The sequence below is a fragment of the Leuciscus leuciscus genome, assembly GCF_965113295.1.
Source record: "Leuciscus leuciscus genome assembly, chromosome: 17".
In the NCBI taxonomy this organism is placed as follows: domain Eukaryota; kingdom Metazoa; phylum Chordata; class Actinopteri; order Cypriniformes; family Leuciscidae; genus Leuciscus; species Leuciscus leuciscus.
In genome coordinates, this window is record NC_138741.1 from 2,238,656 (window position 1) to 2,266,009 (window position 27,354).

Below are 27,354 nucleotides of genomic sequence, written 5' to 3' on the forward strand. Positions count from 1 at the left end.
CAATGCGTCTAACTGAAATACAGGATTATGTCAAATTAAAATTACAAAAGAACAAGAAAATCGAAGATGGCCTTACCTTGACTAAAATACAGCACTGAAAAATCAGGAGAACAAGGTATTCTAGAGAAAACCACTTGCGAGCTGCGTGCCTCTAGTATGCTGCCCGCTGGTCCTATTGAAGTGATCTGAAAGCCCTTCTATTTATATCTATCAATTTTCACAGATGCTGTTTCGTTCGGGCAATTAAGTCAATAACGGCAAAATGTGTCAAATCTAAAGTGCTAGGAGCAACGGCTTAAGTTACGTGCAAATTAGGTTGCTATAAACAGTTACATGTGTTTCGTTCGCGGCTATTTCTCTAAAGTGCCAATGCGTCTAACTGAAATACAGGATTATGTCAAATTAAAATTACAAAAGAACAAGAAAATCGAAGATGGCCTTACCTTGACTAAAATACAGCACTGAAAAATCAGGAGAACAAGGTATTCTAGAGAAAACCACTTGCGAGCTGCGTGCCTCTAGTATGCTGCCCGCTGGTCCTATTGAAGTGATCTGAAAGCCCTTCTATTTATATCTATCAATTTTCACAGATGCTGTTTCGTTCGGGCAATTAAGTCAATAACGGCAAAATGTGTCAAATCTAAAGTGCTAGGAGCAACGGCTTAAGTTACGTGCAAATTAGGTTGCTATAAACAGTTACATGTGTTTCGTTCGCGGCTATTTCTCTAAAGTGCCAATGCGTCTAACTGAAATACAGGATTATGTCAAATTAAAATTACAAAAGAACAAGAAAATCGAAGATGGCCTTACCTTGACTAAAATACAGCACTGAAAAATCAGGAGAACAAGGTATTCTAGAGAAAACCACTTGCGAGCTGCGTGCCTCTAGTATGCTGCCCGCTGGTCCTATTGAAGTGATCTGAAAGCCCTTCTATTTATATCTATCAATTTTCACAGATGCTGTTTCGTTCGGGCAATTAAGTCAATAACGGCAAAATGTGTCAAATCTAAAGTGCTAGGAGCAACGGCTTAAGTTACGTGCAAATTAGGTTGCTATAAACAGTTACATGTGTTTCGTTCGCGGCTATTTCTCTAAAGTGCCAATGCGTCTAACTGAAATACAGGATTATGTCAAATTAAAATTACAAAAGAACAAGAAAATCGAAGATGGCCTTACCTTGACTAAAATACAGCACTGAAAAATCAGGAGAACAAGGTATTCTAGAGAAAACCACTTGCGAGCTGCGTGCCTCTAGTATGCTGCCCGCTGGTCCTATTGAAGTGATCTGAAAGCCCTTCTATTTATATCTATCAATTTTCACAGATGCTGTTTCGTTCGGGCAATTAAGTCAATAACGGCAAAATGTGTCAAATCTAAAGTGCTAGGAGCAACGGCTTAAGTTACGTGCAAATTAGGTTGCTATAAACAGTTACATGTGTTTCGTTCGCGGCTATTTCTCTAAAGTGCCAATGCGTCTAACTGAAATACAGGATTATGTCAAATTAAAATTACAAAAGAACAAGAAAATCGAAGATGGCCTTACCTTGACTAAAATACAGCACTGAAAAATCAGGAGAACAAGGTATTCTAGAGAAAACCACTTGCGAGCTGCGTGCCTCTAGTATGCTGCCCGCTGGTCCTATTGAAGTGATCTGAAAGCCCTTCTATTTATATCTATCAATTTTCACAGATGCTGTTTCGTTCGGGCAATTAAGTCAATAACGGCAAAATGTGTCAAATCTAAAGTGCTAGGAGCAACGGCTTAAGTTACGTGCAAATTAGGTTGCTATAAACAGTTACATGTGTTTCGTTCGCGGCTATTTCTCTAAAGTGCCAATGCGTCTAACTGAAATACAGGATTATGTCAAATTAAAATTACAAAAGAACAAGAAAATCGAAGATGGCCTTACCTTGACTAAAATACAGCACTGAAAAATCAGGAGAACAAGGTATTCTAGAGAAAACCACTTGCGAGCTGCGTGCCTCTAGTATGCTGCCCGCTGGTCCTATTTACTGCCCGCTGGTCCTATTACTCATCTGAGACAATTTACAATCCAACTACAGATGATCTAAAAGACAAGGATGGATTTATTAATCCCTCAAAAGCATCGTAAGTGTGTGGTTACCAGTGACTTTTCAAATTAAAATGACATGATACAGGGGGATTTTTCAATTTTGCAGAGACGCCTTGGACAATCTGGAGTCTCAGATGGAAGAGATGGAACGCAACAATATAAGCAACACACACATTGTCATGGGGGATGTTATTGGTCTTCTTCACATACAAGATGAGAACACAGAAACCAGAGACACATGTTACTCTTCAGATCCGAACAGGATAAACGTAAGACTTGAGAAACAATAAAAAATGGTATGATTCCTTATTTATTATTATTGTAATTCTTTTTTTTTACAGGTTACTGATTGTCAAAGTGACCTGCAGACAGACATTCTCTGGTCAGTAAAGATTCCCAGCGAGGCCTTTAATAAATCACGACTGGAAAACCATGGATCTGCGTTACTTGGAATTCTACGGTTCAAAAACATGGGAAAGGTACTCACAAATTTTTTTTAAATCCATGTTTGAACATTTTAATGAATAATTATGGGACAGTTTACCCAAATATTTTCAGCCAAGTTCACCGAATACATTTACACTAATCTCTTTTCCATTATGACACAAATGTCTTGACCTCAGAAGAGCTAGATATTAGTAAATTATGTCATAGCCACTACTGTTATGATGCTTCTATGGTGTTTTTTTTTTTTTTTTATCCTCTTTGCGACTATGAATTGTTGTTTGAAAAGTAAAAAATTCTACTTTTGTGTTCCAGTAAAAATGTAACAGCATAAGAGACATTTTTGGCTGAACTTTTCTTTTAACAAATGTTTCTTGATCTATTGTTTTCTCACATGTTTATATTTGATTTGCTCTATTTCTTATTTAGGATGAAACAAAAAATTACATTGTTTTGAACAATGAGGTTTATGGAATAACAATGAGGGCCAATATCTCCGACCTTACCAACAACATAGAAATGTTCTTTACACAGAAAGATCTGGTAATAAAGGTTTTGTTGTGAAACGTATTTTTTTTATATAATGACCAGACACTGGGAAAGCAAAATAAAAATGTTCTTACAGGTCGGTGAGGCGTCCTGCAGTTCTTGGGATGGCAAAGGTACATTTATTTATGGCTGTATTGATCAGTTCCCAAAAGCATTTATTTGATATATTTCATTCCTCTCTCTCTTTTCTTTGAAGGAAATCTTACATGGACAACGTCCGGCTGTAAGACAGAAAAAATCAACAATAACACCATTGAAGACTAAAATTTCATCTTTTTCATCTTTTAATATAATTTCATTATTTTATTATTGAATATTATGTATCTGTACTATTATTCTTTATTAATATTCATAATCAGTTGTAGTATCTTATAGTTATGAGTTTTATGTGTGTATGACAGTCTGAGTGCATGAGAGACTATAGATAGCATGGGTGCATGTGAAGATCATATGTCAGAGACGGAGGGAGACAGAGAGATGTACTGTAACATGTTTCCAACTGATGCAGATGTAAACAACAGATAGTTTCTTAATATGGAAGTGAATTGTGCCATATGTTCTATGACATATACGTTCCATTTTTAAGCTCAAGCAACAGAGTTGTTACCATGAATGGAAGTCGCTCAGTGATGTATATAAGCTCTGTCTCATTGCACAACTTCAGAGAACGCATAGACCTGGCATGAATGTAACATCTTCTGAAAGATTCTCTCCTGACATATAAGAATAAAAATTCTTCTTGGCAAGATAACTGGTGTCCGGCCCTGTGAATCTAATAATAAGGGGAAAGACTAAATTTAAATCTACAATTGGCGTCTCACGAACCGGATTGATGTCTTCAGGCCTTTGTTTGATCATTCCAGGTAAGACCTTATTTTATTCTAAATAATTCTGAGTCTGCCTGATGATTAAACATAGACTGAAACTACTTAAAAGAACTGTGCTATTTAAATGACCAGTTGTGTTGCCAATGAATATATGTCAGACATAATAATAAAAGGGAAAAATGGAATTCAATTAAGTAATTAAATTTAATTTGGAATTTTTAAGTTCCTCTGAAAAGTAAACCTCTAAAGTATTTGATATGCTGGGATAGAGATAGATCTTTTTTAGAAAGAAGACTATCTAGTCAAAAATTGGGGAAATTAGCTGTAAGACGATTAAAGCTAGGAAATTTGAGGATACTTGATTAATAGGAGCGGTTAGATGTAGGGAGTTTCCAAAGAAAGGAGTAAAAATAGTCTCTAAAGACATTAACGCTGGAATTAATACAAGTATGAAAAGGCAGCAAGACTTGATTGACAGGAGTGATTAATTGTGACGAGCGCCATAGAAAGGGTTAAAATAAGCTCTAAGGACATTAACACTGGAGTCAAATTATGAATGTGCCGATGTAACTAGATAAGATCGCAGGCATTTCTGATTTTGACCGTAAAGCTATTCAAATATTTGAGGATACTATTCTGAGCAAGCTTAAAGAGAAAAAAAAGAAAAACGTATCTGAGTAAAAAAAAACAAACAAAAAAAATAAATAAAGGAAAAAGATAACTTTCTTATAGTTCTATAGTGTTTAGAGGAGAGAGAGAGCACAAGGGTAACAGTAGCCCTCTTGAGAATTCATTCTACACACACACACACACACACACAATAGTTGAGAAGCAGCCCCATCTTTTGCCTTTGAGTAATCAGAGCAGGTGGAAGGGAGAGAGCAGAGGGCCTCCCCCGGAATTTACACACACACACACGCACATACATACACATACACACACACACATCCCTACATAAATAGCCCTGCTGTTTTGAGCATACAAGACACAGAGGGACACATAATTTACAAGATGGCAGAAAGTGGCTATAGTAGCAGAACAATTTCTGCTTGGTTCCTAGAAAGGAAAAATAAGAAGCAAGCTAAGCTTGTGAAAAAAGGACTTGATTTTAACGCATCTTTGGATGCTCAATTAAGTTGGTTTGAGTCACAAAAAGACTCTATAAAGTCAAAAGCATTTCCAATACTGGCAGCTCATTGGATTGTGAAACAAGGTGGAATTTGTTGTGGCATTAATGGTTGCCCAGTCCCACTTGTTGAAGCAATGAAGCCACAAATTGAAGCGTATAACAAGTTGAACAAAATTATGTCCATTAAATGTTCAGATGAAGAAAATACAACTAATAATGATACATTTGATCCAGATTGGACAAATATAATAACTGAAGCTGAAAATAAATATTCACAAGAACCAGTGAAATCCATGACAGCAACACCTCCTCCTTACAAACCAATTTATCCAGCTTTGCCTGAACAATATACAAGTTCATCTAAACCTTTGACACAGCTTCAAGCTTTAGGATCAAATGGAGGTCCAGTTAACAAAATGTTTATTGCATCTGCACAAGCAGCTCCAATAATAACAAGATCTAAATCAGCCCAGCCAAACAGAGACATGCTGCGATGTACACCAGCTCGTAATTATGGATCTGACTGGGGTGATGAGACCAGGGATGAAGATATGATCACAGTAGACAAGATTAGTCCTGGATTTTCTTCACCTGCTGTTAAAAGGGAAGAATTACAATCTGAATTGATGACTGAAGAGAGACCATTCACACCAGGAGAACGTCAAGCCATTCTCACAGCCTTGCCTCCTCTGAAGCGACAAGATCCAAACACAGAGTTTTGGCGAGAATTAGACTCTTTGGTTGAAGCGCATCAAATGACATTAAAAGACATACACACCATTGTAAAAGCTAAAATCCCAAGAGACAGATGGGAACGCTTGCCAGCTTCGATAACAACAGCCCAATGGATAAATTTGTGGGTTGATGACCAAGGACGACCCCTGGGTCTTTGGCAGGCATTAGATGTGTTTCGAAAAGAAATCCAAGAAATATTGGGCAGTGGGAAAGTTCCTTTCACATTAGTGACATTAATTAAGCAAAAGGATGATGAATCTCCAGATGAATATGCTCTGCGTAAGTGGAATGCTTATGAGAGATGGGCTCTCTGTGCTAAGAAACAACCTGACAGAGATGATGTGCAGTTTACTGACACACTTGTGGATGGACTTAGCACAAAATACCAACAAGCCTTATCACTTGGAGTCAATCCAGGTGAGACCTTTGATCACATTTTGCAGTGGGCTGGCCGCTTAGAGATGGCTACGAGATCAAATAAGGAAGACGGAAACAAGCCAAATCGAAGAGGAGTAGCAACAGCTCAATACAACATGGACACAAAGAAGAGGATGATTTTCTGCACTAACTGTGGAAAGCCTCGCCACACAATAAAAGATTGTTGGGCTAAAGGAGGTGGAGCAGAAGGTCAAGGTCCATCATTTAGACAGGTCAGTGCGAGGAAACATGATGAAACCTCTCAAGGGAAGACGTGGACTGAAGCACAAGTTCGTCAGCTCATTGAGGGAATCGTGCGTCCGCAATAGGAATCAGCGGCCCCCTGTATTAGTAAGAAAAGAGACAATCGCCTTTTCGTTAATGCATTAATAGGGGGCCACCCATGTGATATTTTGGTCGACACGGGAGCTTCAATTTCAATAACAGATCTGAACCTACCTACAACCGATGAAACTATGGAAGTTGAAGGAGTTGGAGGAGCTATCACCAAATTTCGCAAAAGTATACAAGTTCCTTTGCAAATACATGAAGATGAAGTCTTATGGACATCTTTCTGGGTAGGGCCGAATTCACAAGGAAGTCTTATTGGCATGGACATTCTTCCACTGTTGAACATGATCATATTCACTGACAGTCGTCAAATCGCTACAACAGCTGGAATAATACCACATGAAGATCGCACATGTAATTTAACGTCTGTTGGTACAGCAAAACCAATTATCAGAGATTGGGGAAAAGACGGTGTGTGGGGTCTTCTGTGCAGTTTATATCCAGATGTTTGGGCTAAACATAAATTGGATTGTGGTAAAGCCAACATTGACCCTGTTGTTATTGAGGGACCGATACATGCCCCTCATAAACAATACCCTATCCGACCTGAAGCAAGACAAGCCGTGGAAGAGATAGTGGCAGACTTGGAAGCTGAAGGAATTATCAGACAAACTTCATCAACCACTAATAGCCCTGTCTGGCCTGTTAGGAAAGCGGATAACTCATGGAGATTAACCATCGATTACACAAGACTTAACAGTGTAACACCAAAACCACATCCTATTGTGGCCAATCCAGCCACCATTCTGAATGATATTCCAGGAAATGCAAGAATTTTCACGGTACTAGATGTACTGTCAGCATTTTGGTCTATACCTATAGACAAAAGATCTCAAGAGAAATTGGCCTTTACAGTGGGTGCAAACCAGTATGCCTGGACCCGACTCCCACAAGGGCTAAATCTTTCTCCTGTTGTATTTCATAGAGCCTTGGATCAGTTCTTAACAGAGCGAAAAGCTGAAATTGAGAATTCAGGAAGTGTTTGTCTTCAATACGTGGATGACTTGTTGATTGCAAGCCCAGATGAAAACAGCCATGTATTTGCTCTGAATGTTGTCCTACAAGCCCTCAGGAAAGGAGGATTTAAAGTCAACCCCGACAAAGCACAGCTGGCCAAAACCAAGGTTATCTACTTGGGCCAAGAAATATCTGACGAGGGAAGGAGAATGACAACAGAGCGTGTAGAGGCATTAAGACAACTTCCAAAACCTCTAACCGTTACAGGAATACGGAAGGTGATGGGACTTTTTAACTATTGTCGCCAGTATATACCTGATTTTGCCAGCATCACTAGCCCTCTCATCGACTTGTACAAGGGAGGAAAGCCTGGAGGGGAAAAGATAAACTGGACATCAGAAGCTGAAGAAGCGTTTACTTCTATGAAAGAAAAACTGACATCAGCCCCCGCCTTGGGACTTCCCGATGGACGATTGCCATTTCACTTGTGGACCAGGGTGGGAGATGAGACGTATTCAGCAGTTCTGTGTCAAAAACCAGGTGATAGATACAGACCAGTTGGATACTTTTCTACAAAGATTCCTGTCACTATGATTGGTCAACCACGTTGTATACAAGCTCTTGATGGTGCTACGTGGGCAGTTGACGCTGTTGAAAATCTGATAGGAGCACAAACCATCATACTACACACTCCACACAGTATAGTGACGTTGTTGAACAACACAAACATCAAAACTATAACTGACGCAAGAAGAGCTAAATGGGAAGCAACTTTGTTGAACAAGGATCTGAGAGTGGAAATCATTAGAGACACTTCTCTTAACCCTGCAACAATGATGCTGGAACCACATGAGGGTATACCACATGAGTGTGAAAAACAAGTAGAAGAAGATGGCCTTGGTCCAGTTAATCCAATCCCTCTTGAAAATCCAGACAAAGAGTTATGGGTCGATGGATCCAGTTATTATGTTGATGGAAAACGACATACTGGATGGGCTGTAGTGGAAGCTGATGGAACGGTCGTGAAGAAAGGAGCTCTTTCGGGACAATTTTCAGCACAAGTAGCTGAGCTTATAGCACTTACGGAAGCCTTTGAACTATCAGAAGGTGATCGGGTCAACATCTACACAGATAGTCGTTATGCTTTTGGCGTGGTCCATGACTACCTTGCTTTGTGGAAAAGACGTGGACTTATCACTAGCAGTGGGAGCGAAATACAACATGCTTCCATAATTCGTCGTTTAATTGCAGCATGCCACTTACCCAAAGAAGCAGCCGTGATCAAAGTAAAATCACATCAATCTGACAAGTCCAAGGAAAGTCAAGGAAACACGGCAGCAGATGCAGCAGCTAGAGAAGCAGCACTACTTCCTCTTACTCCCATTACCTTGGCAAAGGAAAACAGTAAAGATAATCCTGAGCTTCATCTTCTATCATATAAATTGGAGACAGATGAAGAGAAAGAACAATGGATAAAAGCAGGAGCAAAAGAAGATGGTCAAGGTATCTGGAGAATTCCAACAGGACAAGTGGTGATGCCTATTGGAACAAGAAGAGAACTAATGCAGTTGTATCATGGAAAAGTGCATGCTGGAGCAAAAGCAATGAAAGCTCAAATCAGTGAGACATGGTGGTGGCCACGAATGATGAGAGACATTGATGATTACTGTAGGAGATGTTTGATATGCCTGAAGGCAAATGTGGGAAAATCTGTAAAGGTGCGAATGTCACATGCACCGAGACCAACAGGTCCATGGACACATCTCCAGATCGATTTCACAGGACCTTTATCACCCAGTGGAGGGTACCAATACATTCTAGTAATCATGGACAGATTTACTAGGTGGGTGGAAGCATTCCCTACGAAAACTTGCACTGCTGAAGCGGCAGCACGAGTAATGGTGGAAGAAGCCTTTCCTCGCTGGGGTCTTCCATATGAAATTGATTCTGACAATGGAACTCACTTCACTGGAAAACTGATGAAGGAAGCAATGAAATTGATGGGGATCAAACAGAAATTCCACATTCCGTACCATCCAGAAAGTTCGGGAATGGTAGAGAGGATGAATCGATCGTTGAAAACCGCTCTTACCAAAGCCATTCTGCAAACTGGCCAAGGTTGGCATAAGTTATTACCTGCTATTCTGTGGAACTTGAGAGCAACTCCTAACAGAGTAACAGGACTAACTCCTTTTGAGCTGATGACTGGAAGAGCAATGGTTCTACCTCCTGATGCTCCGCCACCCGCGGGGACAGGAGGAGATTCTACTTTGTTCCAAGAAAAGTTACGACGCTATATTACAATGCTGGACAAAGCTACTAAAGACAATAATAAGAAAGTGCGAGAAGCTCAACAGCAATGGGATGAAAAACACACCACTACTGATATTCCACACATTCCCGAGTTAGGTAGTTTTGTTATGGTCAAACGTATTGCTAGGAAAGGTTTAGAGCCTAGATGGGAGGGACCATATGAGATACTCTTAACAACTGATACAAGTGTTTGCCTTAAAGGGAAGGGTGTAGGAACAGATAGATGGTATCATTGGTCACAAGTTAAACCTTGCTTAGTGAATGAACAAAGTGATGACGATGGCTTATGGCCTGAGATTGAGCAATGTTCATCCATTAGCTTTAAAGATTGGGAACAAAGAAGTGATGTTAATTATTTCTCTGCTTCCATTTCAGGAATCAATTCCATTGACATTGATTAGAGATGGTTACCAGTTATTCTCGATACCCACCGACAATGGTATGCTTATTCTTAATTTTACTTGGCATTTACCAAGGAAGCCAAGCTTTATGGACTCCTTGAGTTCAAGAAATCACTCGGAATGCAACTCTGAAAACTGGCCAACATTTTACTCTACCCTTTATTTCCAGATGGGGATTATGGGATTGGGTGCCACGTAATGATAAAGACCTTGCTAAATATCGTGAGGGCATCTTTGGCGGATGTAACTTTTACCATCAATGTTACAAAAGCAGAGTAATTTGGCCTGTGAAAAATGGGGGGTATACTGGTAGTGCTCAAAGAAGAGAAATTTGTTCAAAAGAACAATGTGAGGTTATAGGGTTAGACCTTATAACGTCTACTAATGTCGAAATTAATTTCATTTTGAATCGTACTCACATGCTTACAATATGGGACTCATTGGCTCAAGGGTGTATTTATCCCATAGTGTTGCCATGTGAAGGGTTTCTGAGGGATACTTCCTCAGGGACAACAAGATTCAAGGGAAATTATGTACGAGTATGGCATTCAGAAGATGAGAATGAATATTGTGAGACTGAACTAGAAACTGGGGAAATTGGAAGGTGTTTTTATCTTTCAGCGGGAAAAACAAACAAAGCTAAAACATGCCCAAATACAACTACTGCACCAGTTCATGGTATTTTGTTGGCAAAGGAAACCAAAACCTTGATAAATGAAGCCCATATGGTACGACAACGCATTAATTATAACTTGAAATCTCTTCTTACTGTTTTTGATCAGTCTTATTGTGGTAATTTTACACAAATAAGAAGTTGGTTGGGAAAAGAAGTTGAATATTATACCTCTAAAAATCCTCTGAGTAGTAAAAATCGTAAACCTCGAAGTATATGGGGAGATATAGCAGGGGTATTTGGCTCTGTCAATTCAATAAGTAATACTGCTCAAATGAACCAACTAAGCGACTATACTCAGTGGGTGGGAACAATGACGGGGAAAGGACTCACTGAGGCTCTTCAAGGTTCTCTACATATTATAGCAGCGGGTGAGCATCTTAATAATGCTGCAAAAGAATTGGCAGATGCATTAACAAAATCTTCTAATTTTGAGACACATCGTGCGGCATGTTTATTTTTAGCTCAGAATTTAAAAGATCAAATGGTAGAGGATATACAAGTTATTCGAATGGGACAAGTTCCTGAGCGAATAGCAGAATCGTTGTTAGTGGTTTTTGGTAACCAACTTAATTTGACTTCTGCTAAACATGTCCCATTAGTTAAAATCGCTATTAATGAAAATTTGTTGTCAGGTTCTGGAATGTTACCTTTGATCATGATATGGCCTCAATACGGGAAGCGCAATATTATGACAGTTAGGCAATTCCAATCAATGGGTGTTAGACAAGGAAATTCAGTTATTAGATTAGGAAGAAATGGATATTGGGCTGAAGGTGAACCACCAATGATTTCTACCACAGATTGTTGTGTTGAGGAACATGAGTGGGTAATTTGCTCATGCTCTACAATGTTTAGTCTATCTTTTAATGGTTCTGCAGTATGGGAAGTAGTTCCTTTAGATCAAGCCACAGGTGCATGGCAAGTGTCAGAAGCACAGTGGTGTATATTACATGATGGAATAAGTGATAACATGATATATGGAGGGAAATTGTGTCCAATTCCTCCTGATCCATTTTGCCTTGAGATTCTCTATCCTCTTCACTTGGGTGGAATTCATGTTCCACATGTGCAATTGTTGCAGTTAGAGCCACAATGGTGGAATAATGATTTAGTAGAGGAAAGGAATTATGAACTCTTTGAGATGGTTAAAAGAGTTAAAAAGAGTGTAAAGGCAGCTCAAGAGGAGGGAATTCAAGCAATGGGTCATGTTATCGTAGCAAATGGCGTAGCTAAATTAATATCTGAAAGGAAGCTAACACATATCCTAGGAAAGTTATCATGGTCGGAATGGATAGTTTTGACTATGGTAGGAGTTTTTGTGTTCATGCTATTAATACAACTCATACTATGTGTTAATAGAAGAAAAAGTACCAAACCTGTCAAATTGATTATTACTAATAAAATGGATGGAACCAAGAATGGAACATACAGTGTGAAATAGGAGATTTTATAAACTAATTACAAAACACAACTCCACAAACAATGAACACTCGTTTACTGATTTTCAACCCCAAGGGATAGGATCTTTTTAAAATCAACGTTGTTTTGGTTTGTTGTTTTGGCCGGGAACTTGAGGAGTTAAGTAATTAACGAGTCAAGGCACCGGCAGAAGAATTATTAGTTTTTACTTTCTTAGATGATTGGGGTTCATTTTAAATGCTTACACATAGACGTTAACATAACACATAGTACACGGGGACATGACATGGGGTTGGGTTCTTCGTTTTTGTTGTGTTTTTCTTTTCTTTTCTGTTTCTATTCTTCTATCCTTTTCTGTCTATTTGTTTTGGTCTGCTATTTCTTCTCCTCACTATCACTTCTATAGGGTCGCAACCTGGGAATGATGGTGTGGAACTGACGGCCGTAGTTCCAGTGGAGGGAGATGAAGACTAAAATTTCATCTTTTTCATCTTTTAATATAATTTCATTATTTTATTATTGAATATTATGTATCTGTACTATTATTCTTTATTAATATTCATAATCAGTTGTAGTATCTTATAGTTATGAGTTTTATGTGTGTATGACAGTCTGAGTGCATGAGAGACTATAGATAGCATGGGTGCATGTGAAGATCATATGTCAGAGACGGAGGGAGACAGAGAGATGTACTGTAACATGTTTCCAACTGATGCAGATGTAAACAACAGATAGTTTCTTAATATGGAAGTGAATTGTGCCATATGTTCTATGACATATACGTTCCATTTTTAAGCTCAAGCAACAGAGTTGTTACCATGAATGGAAGTCGCTCAGTGATGTATATAAGCTCTGTCTCATTGCACAACTTCAGAGAACGCATAGACCTGGCATGAATGTAACATCTTCTGAAAGATTCTCTCCTGACATATAAGAATAAAAATTCTTCTTGGCAAGATAACTGGTGTCCGGCCCTGTGAATCTAATAATAAGGGGAAAGACTAAATTTAAATCTACACCATAAAGTGCTCGTGTTCACATCTGGCGTTCTTTACAGTGCTGATGGTGAGAAGCTTCTCAGAGTTTCATTTAAAGACCCCATGAAATCAATATTAGAGTCAATATGCTGGTGAACTTGTAAAAGATGACTAAAGTCATACAAATAGTAAGATTTAAAAATGTAAATATCTGATTCTTGCTAATAAACAACAAAGGGTTTAAACCCTTTACGTGCAAAGATTGCAGACGTCCCCAGGTTATTGTTGTTCAACATTCACTGCATGTTAAAACATCACACTCTTAATTTGGCAATAGTGTTGTCAACGGTACCGAAGTGTGATATTTGGCGCCAGCGTATCGATTCTTGTATCGCACGGAGGACAATGATGTTTCTCCCTATCGATATTTTGTCCCACCCGTAGTTTGAATAGAATATCACACGCATATGAATTCCCTCACGCCTGCTCCAGTTTATTTGTTCACACAGCTTCACTGAACAGTGTCCATTAGTCCACTCCGTTCTTGCACTGCCACAACAGTGTTATCTCCCCGCAGGAGCTCAGTTTCTTTGGCTAATTTCTCAACTGCCGCAGCAGTGTTATCTCCCCACACCATCAGCCTTGTACTTCGCAATATTTGGGGGGTTGACAGTAATGTTCCAGGCTGCTGTCCCGCATTGGTTTGCAATTTTTGAGAAGTACTCTGGTCTCGGGCCAAAATACCGAGCTCGGAGCCCTCTCCTCGGACAGCACGCCAAATACACATACTACTTTACTCTATCTGATTATTTGTAAGTGTGAACTTGTGAATTGTGGTTAAAAATTGTTATACCACATGTATATCATATTTTTATACATTTAAAATATTATATTCCTAATATTAAAATGTTTATGTTTGAGCTTATACATAATATCTCCATATTATCCATAATATCTCCATATTAATAACAGTCTGAGTAATTCTGAGTCTTGAGCTGTAAACTACAAAGTGTCAGCTTTTTAAATATACGATGATTATGTCTCTATCCAGAATGACTGCAGCAACCGGTGTCAAGTAAGGGGTTAAAAGGGTTGTTTCTGTTGTGTTTTCTCTGTTCTTTCAGATCTCTCCTCCAGATGTAAATGCAAACATCACAGCTCCGTATGTAGAATCATTGAGCTTCATCTCTTATATCGGCTGTGGCATCTCCATGTTTTTTCTGTCCATCGCTCTGTTCCTGCATTTCCTACGGTAGAGTATCTTAAAATATAACATATAGTTACTGTAAGATTTTTTGACCAATTGCTTTGGTTCCTCTTTTGGATAAAAGTGTCTGCTAAATGCATAAATGCACATAACGAATACATGTTTTTTTTTTTTTTTTTTATAGAGATGAAAGCCAAATCAGGCCACGAAGATCTTGATGAACATGTTTGTGGCTTTGTTTCTCCTGAATGTATCCTTTTTGTCAAACGAGAGCGTCGCCAACACAGGAGACAAGGCTGCGTGTGTCTTCATAGCGCTGCTCATGCATTACTCCATGCTGACTACATTCACCTGGTTCTTCATTCAAGCTCTTCATATGTACTTATGGCTCATCAGACAGAACATCACCATCACAAACTACATGAGGAAGATTACTGTGTTCGGCTGGAGTAAGTTATATGGAGAAACCACCTGATACACTGTTTCCTTAAAGGGTTAGTTCACCCAAAAATAAGAATTCGGTCATTAATGACTCCAGTGGTTTAATCTTTTTTTGTGCAAACAAAGCCCTCACGTTGCTTCATAAAACTGAGGTTAAACCACTGGAGTCGCATGGATTACTCAAAGTCCCCAAAGTCCCCCTCTGGTGAAAATCAAGGTTTTAATATTGTTTATATGTCTATGTGGTGTTTTTAATATGCTTTAAGGCAAATCATGTATACATTCAAGTCAAGTCACCTTCATTTATATAGCGCTTTTAACAATTTAGATTGTTTCAAAGCAGCTTTACAGTGATAATAGGAAATTAAAGTAACAGAGATTGTTTTGGCTTTACAGCAGCTCTAGAATAAAGTTATTGTCCAGCTAAAGTTAGTTTTGATTGATTCACTTCCGTCGCAACGATCATTAGTTATTAACTTAGGGGCCGCTAACACGACACTGTTCTAACAGAAAACCCTTAATGCGATCCGGCCGCTCACTTGCACAAAACAGTGCCTGGTGGCTCGAGAACGTAAACCATGAAATAAGTTCCAAGGTACAAGCCTTGAAAAATTTATAATATAGAATTTTTAAATCGCTTCCGCATAGCCATGTGAACCGGAATTATCCCGACAGTGTTTTATCTATACAGAGGTAAAGGGAAGGGGAAGGAGGCCTTCACAGGGGAGAGACTAGTTGACACTTCAGGACTGCGTCGTGTCCAGGCGCAGGTCCTTCATTAGATCCGGTTCCGCCCTGGATCCGGTGGACTGCGGTAAACCTTGGGATAAACAGAGAGACTAATATTAGCGTAGACACCATCCTTCTTATGATGTAACAGGTACATCAGGATTTATGGGAAGTGTTCCCGGTTCCGGCTGATCTAATCTATGCAGCCTAACATTGAATTATAGAAGTCTATAATATGTTATGTGTATGCTAGGTCAAAGAGATGTGTTTTTAGTCTAGCTTTGAACTGACAGAGTGTGTCTGCTTACCGGACAATGTTTGGAAGACTGTTCCAAAGTTTTGGTGCTAAATAGGAAAAGGATCTACCGCCAGCAGTCGATTTTGATATTCTAGGTATTATCAACTAGCCAGAATTTTGAGATCGCAATAGACGTGAAGGACTATAATGCGTTAAGAGCTCGCTCAAGTACTGCGGAGCTAAACCATTTAGTGCTTTGTAAGTAATCAGCAATATTTAAAATTGTATTCGATGTTTAATAGGGAGCAAATGCAGTGTTGACAGAACTGGGCTACTGTGGTCATACTTCCTGGTTCTGGTAAGGACTCGAGCTGCTGCGTTTTGGACCAGCTGTAGTTTGTTTACTAAGCGTGCAGGGCAACCACCCAGTAGAGCATTGCAATAATCTAGCCTTGAGGCAGGGTTCCAGACTGCGACCATTTTTTGAGAATGTGCGAGTTAAAATTGTATGTGGTCGCATTTGTGCGAGTGCATGGTCATACTCAGTTAAATACACGCATGAATTTTCCTGCATTGAACTTCTTGTAGCGCCCGCCAAAGTGAATTTTTGTCCCGCCAAAGTCTTATTTGATCGGTGAGTAATGTAGATGAACTTCTGCGCGTGACAGGGCGCATGTTAGGGCGCATGTTTAACTGAAAGAACGAGCAGAGAGAGAGAGAGCCGGTCGCGCGCGCGCTCTCTCTGCCTTCGGAGCCAGGCGAAAGTGTAAACAAGACTTCACCGTCTCCAAACTAAGCGCTGTCTCGCTCTCTCTCCCTCGCACTTATTAATCCAAAAAAAATCGACACGATGGTAAAAGGTAGGAAGACCAATGTTTCATGTGGAGCATTCTGAGATTTTTTTTTTTCCTGAATTACCGCTGGGTGTGATTTGTGCTAAATAAGTTGCCTTATCTTCTCTGAAAAGCGTTCTGGACATTCAGCTGACATAAAACAACACTTTAATTAAACGAAAAAAACTATCCAGTGATGAAATGTTTTCTGTGTTGACACAAATCTTGGATGTCCATGTCCTAACTGCTGGGATAATCACACAATATGACACGTCCAATTCGCGAACTAATGACTCCTTTGAACCGATTAATTTAAATGAATGGTTAAAACAACTGATCTTTCCAACAGTGAACTCAGGAGACGTCTGAATCGGTGTATAACTAATCAGTAACACTTTACAATAAGGTTCTATTTATTACATAAATTACATAAAAAGTACAGTTTGCTTACTCAAGCTTTAAAATAAATAAAACCACTTGTTTTTTTGAAAAGCATATGACTACATTTTTCCACACAGTGCAATCAAGAATTGATAAGAGAATCGTTAAAGAATCGGATCGATAATCAGAATCGTCAGTGGCATTGATATTGATAAAATCTTATCAATTCCCATCCCTATGTGAAGACAGTAAAATTATAATCAAACATTAAAGAACATACATTTTTTTGAGAGTTAAAAGATTAAAACATTTTGCTAACATGAGGTCTTGAATATTTTAAATCATTTTTATGTTTTCTGTTATAATTTTAAAGTTTTATTATTTTGTTAAATGCTAAAGTTGTAGCATTTTTACATAAAGATTTTGTCATTTTTATTAGTTTTATATTTTTAAATGTCTAAATAGTTATATAGTTTATTAATTTTATTTAGTTTGAGTTCTTTTAGTACATCAAATTAAAATATATTTTTTCATATTTTATTTTTAATTCAAGTTTATTTATTTTCAGTAACTATTTTTTATGGTTTTGGTGAATGTTTCAGGTTATGTATGTAACCCTGTTCCCTGAGAAGGGAACAAGATGCTGTGTCATGGCACTATGGGGAAGCTTCCGTGTGAACCGTGTTTGGTGTTTTCCGAGTCTCAGAATGGCTCAGTTCACAGTGAATGAATGCAGTGAACTCCATCTCTGCATGTGCTGTGAGTTTAGAATGTATTTAGGAACGTAGTGGGCACCAGTTGTGATTTATTTTTGTAACGGTCACCAGCTGGAGTGCCCTTGAGAGCCACCAGAGGGCACTCCACACCGGACTATCATATTTACTCACAGACTACAATTCCCATCCTGCATCTACCTGGACTGATTACTTCATACACCTGCACTGCACTGATTACACACACACCTGCACCTCATTCACACACACATAAAAGCCATTTCCACACTCCACTTCTCTGTGAAGTATTGCATTGCCCCGGCGTACAATCTCTGAGCGTTTCCCTGTGTTTGCTGAACTGTTACTGACCTTGGATTGTTTATACTGACTTCTGATTCTTCTGCTGCCTGTCTCGACCCGGATTGTTCATTGGACTGTGATTCCTGCCGCCTGCCTCGACCCTTGCCTATTATCTGTTTCTGCTTTGAGATTATCTTCATTGTTCTGACTGCCCCTGATTTACCCTGCCGGTTGATTATTCTAATAAAGCTGCAAATGGATCTTACTGCGTCCTCCACTTCGTAACAGAATACTTCGCCACTTTAGATCCAGGAGCCGAGAAAGAACCGAGACCCACCATGGACCCACTAATCAGTCTCTTCCGCCTCAGCCAAGGTAACCGATCCATTGAGGAATATGTTGACGAATTTTGTGAGCTCTGCCATGGGGTAGACTTGGACGATGCAGTCTTAAAGGATAGTTTCCGATATGGGCTTGAGGACATGTTAAATTATCTCATGCCTGACAACACCCCTCAATGGACTCTATGTCAATATATTGAATTCGCTCTGAGGTTAAGCAGATCATCCTCTTCTGCGGGTCCTGTGGATGAGGGTTCCCATGAACTTACCACACCCGTTGAACCAGAATTCTGCTATACCTCCCCGTACTCTCGTTACGTCTTAGCAGAATTTCCAGAGCCCTGTCACTTCTCAGCAGATCTTCCAGAACCCTGTCACTTCTCAGCAGATCTTCCAGAGCCCTGTCACTTCTCAGCAGATCTTCCAGAGCCCTGTCACTTCTCAGCAGATCTTCCAGAGCCTTGTCACTTCTCAGCAGATCTTCCAGAGCCCCGTCACTTCTCAGCAGATTTTCCAGAGCCCCGTCACGTCTCAGCAGATCGTTCAGAGCCCCGTCACGTCTCAACAGACCGCCCAGAGCCTCGTTACGTCTTAGCAGAATTCCCCGAGCCCACTGTTGAGGGGGCGTTTCCAGAGACTGTTCCCGTCACACCAGCCATCAAGCTAGTCACCGGATCGGTCTATTATCGTCCAGGACTGGTATCCAGTGTGGCCGATTCCCCGCTGAGGTCAGTACGTGTTGCCATAAGGGCCATCGTGCAGGAGTCTCGTCCCGCTGAGACTATCCTGCATAAATCATGTTTCACCGAGACCTTCCTGCCTGAGTATCTTCCTGCCGAGCCTGCACTTCACGCCAGTCCAGTCGAGCCTGCACTTCACGCCAGTCCAGAGCTGTGTTCACCGCTGGTCCTGCCCAGCACAAAGCCTTCACCGCTGGTCCTGCCCAGCACAAAGCCTTCACCGCTGGTCCTGCCGCCCAGCACAGAGCCCTCTTTGTCGCTGGTCCTGCCCAGTTCAAAGCCCTCTTCGCCGCTGGTCCTGTCCAGCTCAGAGCCCTCTTCGCCGCTGGTCCTGCCCAGCTCAAAGCCCTCTTCGCCGCTGGTCCTGCCCAGCTCAGAGCCCTCTTCGCCGCTGGTCCTGTCCAGTTCAAAGCCCTCTTCGCCGCTGGTCCTGTCCAGTTCAAAGCCCTCTTCATCTCTGGTCCTAACCAGTTCAGAGTCCTCTTCACCGCTGGTCCTACCCAGTTCAAAGCCCTCGCTGCCGCTGGTCCCGTCAAGCTCAGAGCGCACTGATCCTGATCCAGAGCTTCACGTCAGTCCTGCCGAGCCAGAGCTTCACGTCAGTCCTGCCGAGCCAGAGCCAGAGCTTCACGTCAGTCGAGCCAGAGCCAGAGCTTCACGTCACGTCCGCCCGTCCAGAGTCTCGTCCCGCCGAGACTGAATCTGTTCCTGAGCCTGAGCCTGATACTGATACTGATACTGATACTGATCCTGAGCCTGAGCCTGAATCTGTTCCTCTTCCTCTTTCCACGCCTGTGTCTTCGGACAAGATGGCCGACTCCACGCCTGTGTCTTCGGACAAGATGGCCACCACCGAGCCAGTGTCTCAGGACAAGATGGTCTCCACTGAGCCAGTGTCTCAGGACAAGATGGTCTCCAACGAGCCAGTGTCTCAGGACAAGATGGTCTCCGCCGAGCCAGTGTCTTTGGACAAGATGGCCGCCGCTGAGCCAGTGTCTGTCCCTGAGCTGGTGTCTGTTCCTGAACCAATGTCTGTTTCTGTGCCATGGTCACCTCCCTGGCCTCCCGAAGGGTCGTCGCCTCCTGAAGGGTCGTCGCCTCCCAAGTGGTCGTCTCCACCCTGGCCGCCCGGGGGGTCTTCACCGCCGTGGCTGCCCGAAGGGTCTTCGCCCTGGTCGCCTGCACAGCCTGCTCCGCCCTGGTCGCCTACACAGCCTGCTCCGCCCTGGTCGCCTGCACAGCCTGCTCCGCCCTGGTCGCCTGCACAGCCTGCTCCGCCCTGGTCGCCTGCACAGCCTGCTCCGCCCTGGTCGCCTGCACAGCCTGCTCCGCCCTGGTCGCCTGCACAGCCTGCTCCGCCCTGGTCGCCTGCACAGCCTGCTCCGCCCTGGTCGCCTGCACAGCCTGCTCCGCTCTGGCCTTCCGTATTACCGCAGTCTCAAGGTCCTCTTCCGCTCCACGGACCTGGCCCTCCATCCCGCCTCCGGGCCACCTCCCACCTGGACAGTTTTTGAGCGTCTGGAAGCCGCTCTTTGGGGAGGGGCTATGTAACGGTCACCAGCTGGAGTGCCCTTGAGAGCCACCAGAGGGCACTCCACACCGGACTATCATATTTACTCACAGACTACAATTCCCATCCTGCATCTACCTGGACTGATTACTTCATACACCTGCACTGCACTGATTACACACACACCTGCACCTCATTCACACACACATAAAAGCCACTTCCACTTCTCTGCGAAGTATTGCATTGCCCCGGCGTACAATCTCTGAGCGTTTCCCTGTGTTTGCTGAACTGTTACTGACCTTAGATTGTTTATACTGACTTCTGATTCTTCTGCTGCCTGTCTCGACCCGGATTGTTCATTGGACTGTGATTCCTGCCGCCTGCCTCGACCCTTGCCTGTTATCTGTTTCTGCTTTGAGATTATCTTCATTGTTCTGACTGCCCCTGATTTACCCTGCCTGTTGATTATTCTAATAAAGCTGCAAATGGATCTTACTGCGTCCTCCACTTCGTAACAATTTTCAACTCTGCATAATAAAAAAATAAAAATTGGACAGATGATTACAGCATTTCACTGATTGTAAACCTGTTTTCACTGAAAATGTGGTTAGTTTTCTACCCAAATAAAAGCTCAACTGGAGCTTCCGCCAAAATAAAAGCTCTAGGGTTTATGTCTGTGTGAAGAAATAAGGACAATAGAGAAATTCTACTGTATTGTAAAGTAAAATTTAATATCCTTATGAAATATACATTTTCCTTTATTTTAGAGTGCATTTGTTTTACAATAAAAAGACTATATAAATAATAATGTAAAATTATTATTATTATTATTACTATATCTAAAAAAAAAAGAGGTTTGAGTCCACTTTAAAGTTCAGGTGCAACAGTTTTTTCTTTGTTCAATTTGCACACTGAACATGCGTTGGAGCTTCTAAATTTCAGCACTCTCAAAGTGCACCAGATTGAAGGATTTAACTTTAAAATGTACATAATTTTCTTTCCAGAGGAGCATACTGTCACGGTTCGCCTGTTCATTCTGTGTGTACTGCTCTGGTCTGATTGCCTATCAGCATCGGCTGTGCTGGCTAGCAATCAGATCATCCGCAGGTGTGTCTCGTTTATGGGTCCTATATGTAGTCCTGTGTTTGTCAGGTTCATTGTCAGATCGTTGTTACTGGTTCTCTGTTGTCTCGCTGTCTGTGCAGTTTATCCATCCAGTTCTCCTTTTTTTTACAGACTTTTTCCTGCTCTCTGTGCCTGCGTTTTGGATTATTGCCTGGGTTGACGTTCACTGCTGTTTCCTTCAGCGGTCCCCGTCTACTAGGATCGGATTACAGCCCACTGCAGTCCCCTGCGCTGCCAAGGACCTAACTGCTGACCAGAGACTCTACACCAGCTTTTCCTGTCTTGCTTCCTTTTTGTTCTAACACATACCCCCTGGGTAGGGGAACCTCTTGACCCTATTGTTTCACACAATCCTGTGGGAATCACCGTTTACTCTATGAACTTTATTCCAGCATAGTATACAAAATTGGTTTTAAGTTAGGAAAGCTGTTAATGCCAAATTCCAACCCTACCTATCTTATTTACTTCTTACTTAATGACTTACTCCTGCTGCCACAACAGATGGGTCATTTTTCTGAAAGAATCAACCTGTGCGGGACCCTGATTCAGAGGACTAGCAGGGAACAACAAAACAAGCCTTAAAGATAGATCGTGCGAGGATGGGGCGGATAAACCGCTGGGTGTCTCTGCCTCCCAAATCATCAATGGTGGCGGGGTTGGCAGAAATACCCCCTGATGGCATTGCGGGAGGCCTGGTACATGACAGAGGCTTCCTCCACAATGATGCGGTTGAAGGGGAGAAATAGTCAGCAAGCATTTCTTCCACCTTTGGCATCGCCCCATACCCTTGCTTGTGCATTACAACAACTGTAGAGTATGTCAATGAGGTATGGGTATGCACATGAGCAGAATACAGATTCTTCTGTGTGGAGATCCGGGATGAACAGGAGATGAAGGTAGGGAGGTTGCTCTCTGCATGATGTAAGAAAGCGGTCATCAAGATTGGAACGAACAACCGCTCTCTGTTCATCAGGCCCTTCCAAAATTAATTTTGGCCACAGCACGAGTAACAACCTCGAGCAGTTCCTCAAATTCAGCAGTTTGTGTAGACTACTCTGCCGAAGCACCCTCCTGAATGCCTACACCTAAACCCTCAGGATCAGATGCAGACAGCATGAGCTTCTCGTTTGGATCTTTAGAAATCACAGAGCAAGCTTCAAAATCCAAAACGGGGAGCTCTGACTTGACAGAAAGAGCAAAAGACAGGGCTTCATCACCCGTCTCAAGCTCTGCTTCCACCAACTCAACCTGCGATCCTCATGACCCGAGCCACCGGGTGCATTGACTTGACTCTCATCCCTCGGGCAGAGAGCCAAGAGGGATCAGAGCTTACACATGCTGAATTTCTTGCAATGTGTGTTCCTCACCTATTCACATAACACGTATCGTGTGAGTCGTCCATCATGAAGCGAGAAACGGCGTCACACATCTTTACAGACTAACACCTATTCTTATTTTTAAACACAGACACACACACACGAACACACACTATACAATAGTATTTTCCACACACACGCATTCAACAGACATGCAGCTCCTGAAGACATAGAAGCTGATAACATGCATTTCAGGCATCTAATTTGGATCTCGGTGATGCGCTTTGCCACGTCATCACACCATACTCTCAGCCAATTGAATTGGTGTATACACGTGCTCCAGACACCGGTTCACTTGGAAGCGTTCTCAAAGTGTCACCGCCCTGACACAGCATCAAAGATTATTTTCAAAAGGGAACTATAATAACCCTGGTCTCTGTGTTTTCAGCATTTCCGGCTCCAATAATCGTAGCTGTTGTTTCATTAGGAGGATATAAAGCAGTGATTATGGCAACATCTGGAAAAACCACACGAATGTAAGTTGTTCTGATGTCACAAATGCATGAATTAAAGAAGCTTCAACATGTCAACATTGTCTCTTCTCTTCTAATTATAGGTGCTGGATTACAGATCCTTTAATTCACTACATAGTGAACATTGGCTACTACGCTTTAGTCTTCATCTTCACAACAGGAATCTTCATCATGATCGTCACTAAGATTTTCCAAACCCGACACTTAAGAGCGCCTGACGGCAAGAGAAAGACGTTCAGAAAGCAGCTCATGATGGTGTTGAGTTTGTTCCTGCTCTTCGGCCTGACGTGGGCTGTGGCGTTCTTCAGTTATGGACCGATGCTCATTCCCTCATATTACATCTTCACCGTGTTGAACTCGTTTCAGGGTGAGAAACAATCACATGCATCATTACATTTGGTTGAGTAGAATGTTTCTATTTTTAATGATGTTTTATAAACAAAGTTCGGGAGGAGCACGTTCAAATAATCAATCCAATCTACTCGTCATCAAACAATTATGTCTACCCTAATCAGCATGACAAGAAGTATATATATCCACACTGTCAACTCACCTAATATTCCTTGACAGTTTTCCAGCATCCCTCCACCACCCCGACTCCTCACTCTTGGCTTAATCTTTACAGCCAGGAATACGGGGGGAGTACTCTGGGTTCGGGCCGAATACCGAGCCCGGAGCCCTCTCCTCGGACAGCACGCCAAATACGCATTTATTCTATCTAACTTATTTGTAAGTGTGAACTAGTGAACAACATATTTCAGTAAATTATTTGAATTCATTCATGAGTGATTTTTTTTAATGCGTAATTGTTTATTTTATATATAATTATTATTTTATTAAATTAATATTTTTACATTATTACTTTTAAAATATAATTTATTAATTTATTCATTCATTTTATTTTATTATTTTTATTGATTATAAGGGTTTATAATTGCAGCTATTGTAACAATCAATTTGACCAAAAGCATTTGGCACAAAGTTTATTTTTGGTTACAGTAAACAATTTTTAAAACTTAAAATCTGCTGAATGTAAGTTTTTGACTTTACTAAAGCATAAACATACCATAATATGTTTGCAGATATTTAAGAAACATGCTAAGTTCACATACTTGTTTCTCTGAGAAACCATGCTATACATTTAGTTATTCTCCTTTGAAAATATGCGTTCTGTGTCGGAATGTCTGTGTTTGTTATGGTCTGTGTGACTCCGCCCACTGCCAGTTTACCCAATCATATTTGACCGCCGCGGGAAACAGCGTATTTCAGTCATGGAAGCCGGCAAACGAAAAGGGTCAGAAATCGTACATTCTATCCATCCTAAAAAGCTGTATGATCAAAAGTATAGGCCTAATAAAAGTTGTATAAATATTGGAGATGCGCTTGAGAGATGGAGACTTTCAAAGATTTCAAAATAAATTCTGAATTGGCAAATTTTCTCCTTGATAGGTAAAAAATTTGCTAAAATTTGTTTGCTAATGTATCGAGGCTACTAGTAGGAATGAATATTTTAAGTAAATTCAACATTCAGTCAGTACGCGTCTTGTGTGCGATACCTGTGAGTTTATCTAGCGGCGTGACTCCCTTGTCCGGTGGTCGACCGCCTTCTGACAGGGTTTGACTGAACACCGTCACACACCAGACGAGAAGAGCAGCGCCGCGCCATGTCTTCGAACACACTGTTTTCTATGAGTGTACACATACCGGCGGCGCCACTCGGCGCTATTGTTCGATATCCGGCCGCTCGATTTTAAATATAGTAGCCTATGCTTTGTATAGAGAGCTATAATATAGACCCTCTCCAATATTTGGAATTTGGACTGCAATACCCATTTCACCCACTAGCTGTAAATATTACATACTGCACCTTTAATGGTATCTTGAATGTATTTAAATTAGATAAAACATGTTTCTCTTATCGGGTTTTTGTTTGTTTGTTTTTTTTCAGGGCTTTTCCTCTTCCTGTATTACTACCACATTCATAATGATGTTGCGGGATATTTCTCTGATGATCCAGAAAGCTCCAGCTCCACCACAACCATCGTTCAATCAAGAATTAATGCTGTGGAAAATATTTAAATTAGCATAACTGTCTAGAGCTGAAACAACTAATCGATTTAATCGATTAAAATCGATTATTAAAATAGTTGTCAACTAATTTAGTCATCGATTAGTTGCTAAATAACTTTTATTTGCCGTAAGCGGCTCATTTCGTGGATAATTTAAATCTGCGGTGACCAAAGTGTGGCAGTAATGAGCCACCGGAGGTTTTACTCAGCCAGTACAGCAGGAGAAGTAGCGAATAGCCAATAGCTGGCCTTGTTTTATGTCACGTGCTTCCCGCACAGCGTCTCTCTGAGTCTGCAGCATTCAGCGAGATGGAGGAGGCAGCAGTGGAGTAAGCTCGGGAAAGAAAAAGAAAAAAGCGGTAGATAAAACTAATCGAACGAAGCAGCATTCGGCAGTTTAGGATATCGCACAAGATTTGTCAACAAAGAAAACATTTCATCACTGGAGAGTTATTTTTTTCGAAACCATCGATTTTGATTAATATGCGCGAGGGAGAGGAGAGCAAGACAGCGCTCGGGTGAGTGCGCGCGCGCGGCCGGGGCTCTCTCTCTCTCTCTGCTCGTTCTTATATATGCCCTGGCAAGCGCGCCCTGTTAAACTGACAGGACTTAAAAACACATGCAAATGATACACTTTCACGCTATGATGGTTAAACTCTGCAATTAATAATTTTTTTCTCGGAACTAATGTTTTGGTAGGAACGAAAGTTTACATCGTATGTTTCTCCGGAATCAGCCAGCGCGAAGGACGTCTATATTCCGATTGATTGCTGGCGTTTGCCGCTGCTTGCCGCTAAACCGCGTCATAGTTCATTACCATAAAGTTGAGCTACTTTCAACTTTCTGATTGATTTCACAGCATAAGCTATAAAGCTGTTTCCCAGGTATAAGCTGTGTGTTTACAGGAAAAAAATAATAAAATGCAATTTACTGCAACTGTATTCTGTTTTATTCTTATTTTTCGTGAAAATATGTTCTGCAAGATTCCTTAATAAGCTTTGTTCGGGATGTTAAACTACTTTAGGAGCCCAAAGGACTGCCATGGTGAAAACATTATTTGAAATCTCCTTGTGAAATTTGCTAGAGTACGTATGGGTCAGTGTTTTGATTGCAGAAGAGTTCGACAAAGGATTTCTAACACATAATAAAACACAACTCCAGGTATGTTTTTGATGAGGACATGACAATGCAAAATGGTTAAAATCTCTAAAAAGTCTATGTTGAATGATAAAGACCCTTTGTTAATAATTTACTTGGGAATAAATGGGCAAAACTAAAATATAAGTACACAAACCGATTATTCGATTAATCGTAAAAATAATCGTCCGATTAATCGATTATCAAAATAATCGTTAGTTGCAGCCCTATAACTGTCATATATTCCCTGTGCACTTGTGGACTTTATGTTATTTCCTGTTGTGTGCTTTGCTTTGAAGTTTATCATGTTGATTTAGTTCCCCAGGTGTTTCCCATTTAACCATGCCCGCTTGTTATCTTGTTTAGATTGTTTGTCTGTGTATATATAGTGCTTATGTTTCACTCGTGGTTTGTCCGTCGTTGTATGAGTTTGCTTTGTTCCCTTCTGTTACCTTGTGTTTTTACTTCCT

At 41.1% G+C, this 27,354-nt stretch overlaps 2 protein-coding genes across 2 annotated transcripts in view; one reads left to right on the forward strand and one right to left on the reverse strand.

Moving 5' to 3' along the window:
- LOC309479675 (uncharacterized protein) overlaps window positions 1-27,354 on the reverse strand; it is a 62,986-nt gene that overhangs the window by 3,396 nt on the left and 32,236 nt on the right. The gene's annotated exons all lie outside the window — the stretch shown is intronic.
- LOC309479683 (adhesion G-protein coupled receptor G1-like) lies at window positions 14,542-27,103 on the forward strand. Its single transcript, XM_082143885.1, has 4 exons — window positions 14,542-14,927; window positions 23,594-23,681; window positions 23,762-24,045; window positions 25,627-27,103. The coding sequence occupies exons 1-4, from the start codon at window positions 14,696-14,698 to the stop codon at window positions 25,755-25,757; spliced, it is 735 nt and encodes a 244-aa protein (XP_082000011.1). The 5' UTR covers window positions 14,542-14,695; the 3' UTR covers window positions 25,758-27,103.

Bases quoted from the DNA above. Each gene is read 5' to 3' on its own strand.
- LOC309479683 (XM_082143885.1), top strand. From the start codon at position 14,696: ATGAACATGTTTGTGGCTTTGTTTCTCCTGAATGTATCCTTTTTGTCA. The intron at 14,928-23,593 runs GTAAGTTATATG...CTGTGTTTTCAG, and splicing joins GATTACTGTGTTCGGCTGGA to CATTTCCGGCTCCAATAATC. The intron at 23,682-23,761 runs GTAAGTTGTTCT...TTCTAATTATAG, and splicing joins TCTGGAAAAACCACACGAAT to GTGCTGGATTACAGATCCTT.